Here is an 11,115-nt window from a genome sequence, read left to right on the forward strand (position 1 = left end):
AATGGAGCATATTGTTTGAAGTATTTGAAACTAAATGCTTCTGGGATAAAGATTTTACTAGTAATGTAAAGTAGACATAAATTCCTATCATTTGTTAATTGCCTGTTTAAGGAAGTAAAAATGTACATCTACTGAAGAGAAATCTGGGAGCATAAACTCTTCCTGTTATCAAGTGTATTTCATACATTGTTTATCTTATTTGAATATACAATAATACAGTAGAAAAGAGAGTGCAACTGCTTGCTGTTCCTTTAATATTAGAACTGTGCACGTTACAATAGGTGTCACTGTTTTGCTTGGTCCAATCATGATTGGTGACTTCAGCTATTGGCTCCAAGCACTGGCTGTCTGACTCCATCTGCAGGGCTGTAATACCTACTCTCCTCAGATCCATTCACCACACAACTCCAGCCGGCTGAACACACTCGCACGGCTCCAGCACATCTTGCTAACCTAATTCAGAAAACAAGTGCTACAGCTCTCTGCCTGTCATCTTCGCTCTCTGTAGCATTTTCAGGTTATTCTGGAAACTGGGTTATTTTCATGAGCAAATAAGAGAAACAGGAATCATGGTGGGCATGTATTTAACAGACCCAGTACTGGATAAAACTTAAAGCCAGTTACTATTCAACATAGTGAAAAGGTCACCTTGCCTGACTGAAAAAAGAAGCAAAATAGCAGCTTGTTGGTTTCTGTTAACATCTCAGCTCGTGCCAGCCTCTTTTCCTTGATGTTCGTACCAACTTGGGATATCTAGCTCTAAAGAGAGACACGCTGTACTCATGGTAGATGACAAGGAAAAGAACATGAAATGTCTCACCTTCTTCTTGATGCTTCCAGAGACGGTAAAGAACAGATCCAAGAAAAGCTCGAAGAAAACAAATACCAGCAGTGGCAGTAGCAGCAGCAGCAGCAGCAGCAGCAGCAGCAGCAGCATCAGCAAGTTGCCTCCAGTTTGTTATGAAATAATTACCTTAAAGACTAAAAAGAAGAAAAAGATGGCTGCTGACATATTTCCCCGCAAAAAACCAGCAAACTCCAGCAGCACCACTGTCCAGCAGTACCACCAGCAGAATCTCAGTAACAATAACCTGATCCCAGCCCCGAATTGGCAAGGTCTTTATCCTACCATCAGAGAAAGGTAAGTGCCAGGCCAGCGTGTTTACTTTAAAAGTTTTCCTGTGTTGAAGTTTCTGCTTTAGCACAACCCATACTGTATTTTAACATAAATCTCTGTTTCCTCTTTTCCCAGCAGCTTTATATTGGTAATGGAAAACTGCCTTGTGCCTTTTCCAAAACAGTACAGCTGTTTTCCTCTTAGATAAAAATGTTTTTGCAAGCTGTAACATTTAAGTGACAGGGGTATGTCTAGGGGCCACAGAAGATAGAAAGCTTTTATTTATCCTTGGTCTGATGAGAAGTTTGGATAACTTTTTTTTTTTTTTAACTTTAGCTACTTCCCATGTGCTTGCAATGATTACAAACACAGTTGTTCAGTTGGAACCTTTATTTGTAGTTTTACCCTGAAGTTATGAAACTGTTGCGTAGCTTAAGAATCTTCTGTGGGTTTTGAATATTGGGGTGGGGGTATTTAAAACGCTGGCTGCTGTGAATTAATGAATTGCCTCTGTTTATAGAAATGCGGTGATGTTCAATAATGATTTGATGGCAGATGTACATTTTGTGGTTGGGCCACCAGGTGGGACTCAGCGGTTGCCAGGACACAAAGTAAGCAACAGCCGCATTACCGGTTTAGTCCTGAGATTTACAGAAAGGGACCCTCTCTGTAAGCCTGGAATTGGGGTGGGCAGCTTGTTGATGTCAGGCAGTGCGCATTTCACCCAGTCACCGTGAAAGCTCAGCCTCTCCAAAGGGCTTTGGCCACGCTTAATTTTTTTCTTTGTTCCTTTTATCCTGCTTTATATCTCAACACAAAAACATGCCCTTTTAACTCTCCAGTCATGGGGACTTGTTGTGACAGGTTAGGAAAGTCGTTTGTTCACTCTTTCCCTAGAAATCAGTTAAATAACCTTTTATTTATTTATTTTGTAACGAGGGAACTTGCGCATTAATCTGTTAAAGCCTTCAGATAATTAACAGCATAGAGACTGATTTGCATGAACATCTATCTTATACTATCACAGCAGGATACACTGTACCTTGGCTTTGACAAAAGAGCAGGTTTAGGTGCTCTGTGTCCACTATACATGATCGCTTAGAGTTGTTTTTCTAGATTGATATGCTGAAAAATGCTTCAATTTAGAGCATGATTCCCTTTCTCCACAGTATGTTTTAGCTGTTGGGAGCTCTGTGTTCCATGCAATGTTTTACGGAGAACTTGCTGAGGACAAAGATGAAATCCATATACCAGATGTCGAACCTGCTGCGTTTCTCGCTATGCTGAAGTAAGCATCATTTGTATGTTTGGAATGAGTTTGTTTAAGCTGTATTTGTGTACTGCTGGTTACACAGTTAAATATAAGTTCTGTATAACAGAAAGGGGAGACTGATGAAGAAAGAGGGTGCTGCTTACCTCTTTTGGAGAAAACTGTGCATCGTTCAGTAGAAAGCATGTGGAGTGATGCAGTCATTTGTAATGACACCTTGGCATGGGATTTAGGGGCAGGTGGCTTTTGATTTGATTTTTAACAACTTAGAATTAAAGAAAAATAACTTTCCAGATTAGGCATTATCTAATAGAGGATGTCCTCTTGGAAAGTATCATGTGTGAAAAACTCTTAAAAGACAAATTATGTTTTCGCTTCACAGTTCTAGAAATAGATATCTTGTTTAAATACCACCAGTTAAGAAATTTCTAAGTTTTTTAGTAGTTATTGCTTCCTACCAGCAAATAAATAAAACTTACTATGTGTTGAAATAATCTGTTCTTTGCACACAAACACACACATATACATACTCTTACATAAAATTAGATACCCTTCCTCAAGGATAAGAAATATTTGCATTTGATAGTAGAGAAATTTTTGAGAGATGTGTTTTGTTTCCTACAGTTTTATATGTATTTGTACAGAATAACTTTAATAATATAGCAATATAAAGCTATAAGGTGTATATATTTTTTAAAATAGTTTTATATTTCATGGGTCTTTCAGAATCCAGAACTTGTTAATGAGATCAATAGGATCTGCTTCATTACATGTACTGGTGCTAGGCAGTAATAGTCTACCATGTATTAAAATCTAATGATTATTCTGAATCATATTTATATAATTTTTTTGTTAAATACTTTAGCACACTAGGTATATCATAGTTCAAGGTTATCAGCTGCTGTAGGAATTTCGATTCACTAGAATAAATAAAATCTTTGTTGGAAAAATTTTTCAGTGGGTCATCAAGTTGAACAGTAATCCCACAAATGGTAAAAAATGTTGCTATGTATCTTCTGTTGCCTACTGGAAAATAAGGAATATAATTAGTTTTGTAACCAAATCCAAGCTCACTGCATGACAGCCAGTGAGTTGAGTGACAAAAGAGTTGGATCAAAGAAAGCAACTTTATTCAGAAAGCCAGGAGGTTTGCAGACTAGCATCCTAAAGAACCATCTTAAGAAGGGGTAGAATTAGGGCTTCTTTTATATGTAAGGAAGAGGGAAACAGGAGAGACAAGAGGTGATTGATGACTGTAGACACCTGGGCACCAGCAGTGGCTTGAGAAAGATTGTGAAACTCATTTGTTCTTAATCTGTTAACTTTAGTTAATGTGAGTCCAGTCATGAAGTTAGGTTCCTTAAAATCTGTGGTAAACATTATTTTTGTATATACTTTCTTTATCTCCTCAGGAGAGTCAGTTTCAGGTAAGAGGCTGTTTTTGTAAAACTCAGACCACCAGCAGAATTCCTCTAGCAATTAGCATGTCTGTATGCAAGACTAAGCCGAAGCTATTAACCTAAAGGCCATGGGAACAAAGCAGGCTTAAGCAAGATGGAGTCAGGAGGCCAAGCATTTCGGTGTTACAGTTCTAGAGCTAATTATTTATTTGAATTACAGTTTTGAAGTCTAACTGCTGATGGCTTAAACTTTTATAGTAGAAGCTAGAGAAATTAAAGGGAAGTGAATGTGTGAAGTACAAAATGTAAACTAATCTACCACTTTTTAACCAATCAATACTTTATGACCTTTGTAATCTTTTAGAGATATAAATCCAGGAACCAATTTTACCTGTAAGACTTTTTTTTCTTTTTTCCCCAGTCATGCCAGATTTGTATATTAGACATTATCTTTTGCAGAGGGGAATGCTAAAGCTAGTTTAGCATTTTGACTTCACTGCAATTGAGTGGAGTGTTGTGTCATTCCAGATATATACATAATTAGGAAATGTGAGTGAGAGTCACAGTATTAAATGTATTATTAATATGTTTCACCTAAGTCATTTTATTGATCATTTGACAAGCATCTGTTCTCGCAAATGTATTACCTAGAATATATCTTGATATAGCTCTTTAAAATTAGACGTGCCATCCACATAAAGAGGTAAAAATTTGAAGAATGGTAAGGTGCCATTTGCTGTTGTGCCATAGCTGATCAGTACTGCATTGTCCGAGGGAGAGCAGAGGCCAGGTTTTCCTTACCTCACCCCTGCATGGTAGGGGAGTAGCCAGGATGCCTGGAAAGGGGTTGTCAAGAAAAAGGTAAGACTGCTCAGTTGATAGCTCCAGGGTAAGAGCCAGAGTGCTGTCTATGCTTCGGAATCCTCCCCAATGTCCTCGATCTCCAGTTAGAGCATCTCGAAGCTGCAGCCTGTTTTGTCACGAGGTCTTGCCAGTCAGAGAAGATAAAGAGCTTCCTGGGAGCAAAAATGCCGGCTCCATTTGTGATTGTGGACACTTTCTTATTTCAATCAGTGTGTGTGTGTGTGTGTGTGTGTGTGTTTTACTTTTTTACAGAAGCCACTGCTAATTTATTGTATGTGTATTTCACTAAGTTGAAGTATAATAACTAAAGGAAAACTTCACAGGCAAGCAGCTAAACACTTTCACTAGAAAGATTTAAAGATTAAGCATTATCATTATCAACATGTATTTTTCCCCCGTATGTAGTTCTCACCGACTTCCTTGGTGAACCATAGCGCTCTAAAAGAAGCGTGATTCCTGCCTTTACATGCCATTCTGGGAGCCTGCACTGTCCCCCAAAACACCAAGAAGTGTTTTATCTCATGACATAGGGATGCTTTATAGAATCACAGAAAAATGCATATCGAGGCTTTCTTACTTTGTCTTTTAATTAAATATATCTGGAAACAATATATTCTTTAATTCTGAAGGTGGGAGAATGTGTAGGGGGAAAAGAAGGAATTAACATTTAAAAAAATACAGCCAACTATAAAGCCTGTATGGGATTCTCTGTAAAGGTAACTGGAAGAAAGCATTAAAGTCCAAATTTGATAACCCACTAAACTTGAAACTACTTGAAAAGTATATTATTTAATCTCAGGTTTTATTTTGTGTTTAGAAGAAATCCAAGCCGTGCTTAGTTAAAAGCATCAGGATATAATCATTGCTAACATTATAATATTAAAAACATTTTATTCTATCTGAATGTACAGAAAAATTTTGAAGTAAAACATGTATATATATTGCTTCTAAAACATGAGGGAGTTATTTTTTTCATTAAATATAAAATAGTATATGCACTAGAGTTTTGAGTTTTTTCCCCTAATATTAACTGTCTCTGATATATCATTCTAGTATTTTTTATTCTTTTCAAATGACATTAAATTCAGTTTATAACATAGAGGCTAGAATAACAATACAAAGCTAATGTCTTTAGTTACACAAATTTAACTACTGAGTTGAAAGAGTAATTTATGAACATATTTCAGATGTTTTTTAATCCCTATTATTTTTGTAATAATTGTCACGTAACATTTTTTATTTATTTATTTATTTATTTATTTTTGCAGAAGGGAGGAACTAGCTTGAAAGTAGTTGCATCTTTTCTTGCTGGACACACTGATTTTGTGAAAATCCCATTTACATGCTGTGTATTTTCTTTCAGATATATCTATTGTGATGAAATTGACTTGGCTGCTGACACAGTGCTGGCTACTCTTTATGCTGCCAAAAAGTATATTGTTCCTCACCTAGCCAGAGCCTGCGTTAATTTCCTGGAGACCAGCCTGAGTGCCAAGAACGCCTGTGTGCTCCTCTCCCAGAGCTGCTTGTTCGAGGAGCCAGACCTGACCCAGCGTTGCTGGGAGGTGATCGACGCCCAGGCTGAGTTAGCTCTTAAGTCTGAGGGATTCTGCGATATTGACTTCCAGACACTAGAAAGTATCCTCCGCAGGGAAACACTGAATGCCAAAGAAATTGTTGTTTTTGAGGCAGCTCTCAACTGGGCTGAAGTAGAATGCCAGAGGCAAGGTCTAGCTCTGAGCATTGAAAATAAACGCAAGGTCCTTGGAAAGGCACTTTACTTGATCCGCATACCTACAATGGCCCTGGATGATTTTGCAAATGGTGCTGCACAATCTGGAGTTCTAACTCTCAATGAGACCAATGACATCTTCCTCTGGTACACTGCAGCCAAAAAGCCCGAGCTGCAGTTTGTGAGTAAAGCCCGCAAAGGCCTTGTCCCCCAGCGCTGTCACCGTTTCCAGTCGTGTGCCTATCGGAGCAACCAGTGGCGCTATCGGGGCCGCTGTGACAGCATTCAGTTTGCAGTGGATAAGAGAGTGTTCATCGCTGGCTTTGGCCTGTATGGCTCCAGCTGTGGCTCTGCGGAGTACAGCGCCAAGATCGAACTCAAGCGTCAGGGCGTTGTCCTGGAGCAGAACTTGAGCAAGTACTTCTCTGATGGCTCCAGCAATACCTTCCCTGTGTGGTTTGAGTACCCGGTGCAGATAGAGCCAGACACTTTCTACACAGCCAGCGTGATACTGGACGGCAATGAACTCAGTTACTTCGGGCAGGAAGGCATGACGGAGGTTCAGTGTGGCAAAGTGACGGTCCAGTTTCAGTGTTCCTCAGACAGCACCAATGGCACTGGGGTACAGGGAGGGCAGATTCCCGAACTTATATTCTATGCTTGAAAACACTTCCCGAAGCAGTGTGAGCTCTGAAGTACACATCTGGTTCCTACTTGCTTGATGCTTAGCTCATCTGCAGATATGTGATCAGCGCAGGTAATTTGTAATGAATGAAGCTGTAGGCAGTTTCTAATTTCTTTCAACCTTTTAATTATGTACAGGCAAAAATGCAGCATTCAAGCTTTTAACTATATGCTTAAAAGAGCCAAGTTCTTATTAGGCCTTTGTAGTTTTTAGAATTGCGTCCGTCTCTACAGCTGGGGAGAATTTGTGCTCTTTTCTAACTGCCCCACTGACCTCCCAGCTTCGTCCCTCCTAAAAAATTTTTGGATCACCTCAAATTTCCTTTAGGGCTTTATTTTGACAAATAGAAATAGTCTAAAATAATAATGACAAGAATTATTTTTAAACAGAACCCCTCCCCTCAAAAAACAAAAACAGATAAACCTCAGTGTACCATTTGAAAGATGTTTTGCTTTCTACTAAATAATAATTTAGAGAGGAGACAGTAGTCATATTTAGCTCTTATTTAAGTTTTACTTCTGGGCATGACTTTTTCTTAAATCCTAAATTCATAAGATTGTTAAATATTAAACATTGCAAAATGTCTATATAAAGGGGGAAATAAGAAATTGAAAGTTTGTTTAGGCCATGACTTCTGCTACAGCAGATTTATATTCCTTAGATTAGAAGACAAAATATTACAGTACAGACACTTGTCTTAGAAGTAACTAAACTATAAAATTTTGTCATTAGAAAAAAGTTTCAGGCCTATTATTTTAAACTTCGTTCAAAAAAGAAACCTAAGAAAGTCCCATACTACAAATGGATTAATTGATGGCACAATAAAATGCACAGTTTGAAAAAGTCAAACTCATTTCTCCCCACTTAGTGTCTTATCCCCACCATTGCTTGTTTTCATAAATCATACTGTATAGAATTCCTATTCCCTTTTTTGTATTTTTATGAAAAGAGGACCAAACAATTCTTTAGATGAATGGAAAAACAATTAGTTTTGTAGCACTACATGTTAATATAATAAGATACCTTTATTCATTGATTTTTTTTAAAATAAATATACTTTATGTGTTTTACTTTGATCACATATTATCTTCTTAGTTAATTATAATTCTGTCTTGTTCTTGGACTGCTAGAATCTGGCCTCTGGCCATCTTAAAGTGCCAATATATGCCTGCAGGGTTTTTTAAAAAGTGACCTGGAGCAATACACCTGATTATACCTAATATTCACTGCATCAGCATCACTTCCAGCTCCTTATTTGCCCATGGATAATATAAACAAAGGAGGGAAAAGCTTATCAAAAAATTCTCCTTCCGTGATGGCTTGTGATGGTTGAGTGCCCGTGACCCTGGTAGTGTCCAGTGTGTTCACTTCCAGTTGAAGAATCCAAGTGTTCCTGGGCAGCTTTTCTGCTCAGTGTGATCCTGAGATGGCTTCCCTCGCCACCCAGAGTGTGGTCCCTGGCCGCCTCCTTCTCCTGCTCTGTAAGCCTGAAGTTGGCTTGTCAGGAGCCAGGGGTTAGTCCTGGGGTGGGTGTGTGTGCGTGGGCACCCATGTGCACACAAGTATGTTTGCCAACTCAGGAATTGTCTCCTCCCCGCCTGGCCATGAGAGGTGGGACAGAAATGTTCCCCCTGCTGGCCCCAGCAAGGCCCCAGGGAGTGACTGCCCTTATATTCACTGCGTTTCTGGGCTATTCCCTTGTGGACAAGGGCTTGTTGCTTTTGGCCAGCTTCCCCGATGGAGGAGAACACTGGATTATGGGAAATGTTTTAATCATCTTTGCATTACCTCTGTCTGTTAGCATAGATGATCAAAAGCTGGTACTGGTGATTATAAATAAGTACTCCCAGGACAACTTTCCAAAATTACCTAAGAACTATTTCTTATTAGGGAAATGACAGATAGTAGTTTTGGCAGTGTACCTGTGAAATAAGGATACGTTTTCAATTAAAAAAATGCTTCTACAAATGATTTTGTTTTAAAATTATGATTAAACATTTCAGGAATTCATAGCTACCATGCAAATTGGTAGGCTGTGTACCTGATTGGAAGGCACTCATTTCTAAGCCAGAGGAGAAGAAACTTTTATTTAGCACTAGCTTCATCATACCAGATTGTGAGGTGGGTGTGATAACCCTAAAGTGGAGATCGTTCATTCGGAAACACTCACTGTCCGTGCTCCTGTTAGCTAGCTGCCCTCCGCATGGCCAGGGACCTGCTGGTGGAAGCTGCATGAGATCCTTTACACTGGGTGTGGGAGAACCTAATTTTACATTAATTACTATTAAAGAAAAAAGACACATTTACCACCTGATTGGCTGGTGCTGAGAGCTGTGGGTTAAGCTTGAAGATTGTGTTTTAAATCCTATTCTCCCTTCTGCATTTTCAACAACATGGAATGAAGGCTAATGTGCTTGCTTTATTTTATTTTATTTTTTTGTAATCTCAAATTTTGTAACTTTTAAAACTAGGAACTATTGTTCTGACGAGGCAGGCAACTCTAGTATGTAAACACAACTTTATTAAACAAAATACTCTGTAGATGCTTTTCCCAATGTTTCTGGCAGTCTTTGTCGTTATTCATACAGGGGATAAAGGGGAACTAGGCTAGCAGTTCTAATGTAACATTCTTTGAGCATATCTTAATATAGTATTTAAGTAAATGGTCTCATTTCTACATAATTATTGCACTGAACTGTCTTTTGTTTTTTAAGGTGTTGAAATAAGCTTGGCTAATTCAAGACACTAGCCACTTGTGCATCAGAGTGCTTGAATTTAGTAGCTTACAGCATTATTTATGAAGGAAAATATATAAATATGAAGTACCTCATGTTGAATGTTATTGTACTGTATTTTTAATGTAAAAGTGCAGATCTTGTTAGACACATGAATGTGTATAATCATGTTAAATGCAAATAAAAGTAAAACTGATTTATATATTTGTTTTCTTAGCATTTTTGTAGGTCTCTTGACATAGTAAAAAATTTCATTCTGACACTTTTGATGCCACTACCTTTTACAGAGATGGTTTTGCAGGAGCATTTGTTTGCTCAGTGTTCAGATATCTCGGATCCCTAAAGAAGTAAAAATTTGAGGCAGAAAGCGTAAGAAAACAATGAATATGTTAATCAATTGCATTGTTCAAAGCCTGACTCTTAAGTTAAGGAGAGGGAGTCAGTGGATGCATTTATATTCCCCTTATGGAATTTGTGATTGGCATTCTGACGCTGTAGTTGCTCAGATGTCTGTGAATCTGGCTGTGCTAAGGGGGTGATACTGAATTACATCTAGTTTTAGATGTGACCAGTGTTGCTTGTTACTGCCGGTTCATAATAGCGTCAGTCCAGGATTAAAAATAAATAAATAAATGCTATATGAGAATTTTCAGTATAATTTTTATGTGCTCAACTAGTTTTACATTTCTCCATGTCAAGTACATTAATACGCATACATTTATACATAATTATATACATATGTACACATACTATTTCTCTGTAGCTTTCTATTGCTGTCATACTAGAATTTATTGTGAAATCTTGTATAGTTGCTTAACCACTATACCACTCAAGTTTCTATAGCATGCCTGTTCAAAGGATTTTTGGATTTATTTCAAAGAATAAGTGAACTGAAAGTATATGTTCTCGCCAGCTTAGTTACAAATACAACCTTAATTGCAAAGATCTTTAATCCAAGAATGTTTTAGCTATTATCTCTCTGTTGCTATTTAAACTTAATCCATATATGTTTGTTTTCAAAATCCCAAAACAATTGGAAATTAACTTCCTCCTTTTTTGGCACTCAGGACCAAGATGTCATTGAAGTAACACCTTCTCCCCAGTTGACTATGGCAAGCCTACAGAAATCATGGACTTAAACTTGGGGTGTGGGGCAGGGGAACAGAAAGAAGAAAAGCATTCCTGGCCAACTAAATAGTATTAAACTTAGAGACCAAAACAAGAGCAAGTGGCCTGAAAACCTGTGTTTTATGTTGAGTGTTAGAACAGAGCTTTGCCTGCCTTTAAGATTATTCAGTAAAAGATGACTGCA

At 38.0% G+C, this 11,115-nt stretch overlaps 1 protein-coding gene across 2 annotated transcripts; it reads left to right on the top strand.

Annotated features, from left to right (window-relative positions):
* The first annotated feature begins 402 nt into the window (after nt 1-402).
* Nucleotides 403-10,005, top strand: BTBD3 (BTB domain containing 3). 2 transcript variants are annotated; one of them, XM_054574061.1, is made up of 4 exons: nt 403-1,141; nt 1,638-1,728; nt 2,287-2,405; nt 6,015-10,005. In XM_054574061.1, the coding sequence occupies exons 1-4, from the start codon at nt 783-785 to the stop codon at nt 7,045-7,047; spliced, it is 1,602 nt and encodes a 533-aa protein (XP_054430036.1). In that variant the 5' UTR covers nt 403-782; the 3' UTR covers nt 7,048-10,005. The 2 variants fall into 2 exon arrangements, with proteins under 2 accessions (XP_054430036.1, XP_054430037.1); XM_054574062.1 differs by lacking the exons at nt 1,638-1,728; nt 2,287-2,405.
* The last annotated feature ends 1,110 nt before the right edge of the window (nt 10,006-11,115 follow it).

Source organism: Pteronotus mesoamericanus, unplaced genomic scaffold (assembly GCF_021234165.1).
Source record: "Pteronotus mesoamericanus isolate MK-2021 breed Mesoamerican mustached bat unplaced genomic scaffold, CSHL_Meso_final contig_25, whole genome shotgun sequence".
Lineage (NCBI taxonomy): Eukaryota > Metazoa > Chordata > Mammalia > Chiroptera > Mormoopidae > Pteronotus > Pteronotus mesoamericanus.

What these genes read in the sequence shown, in the direction of transcription:
- BTBD3 (XM_054574061.1), top strand. Translation starts at nt 783, where the DNA reads ATGGTAGATGACAAGGAAAAGAACATGAAATGTCTCACCTTCTTCTTG. An exon ending in TATCCTACCATCAGAGAAAG is followed by an intron (nt 1,142 to 1,637) that starts GTAAGTGCCAGG and finishes CTCTGTTTATAG; the next exon opens with AAATGCGGTGATGTTCAATA. An exon ending in GCGTTTCTCGCTATGCTGAA is followed by an intron (nt 2,406 to 6,014) that starts GTAAGCATCATT and finishes ATTTTCTTTCAG; the next exon opens with ATATATCTATTGTGATGAAA.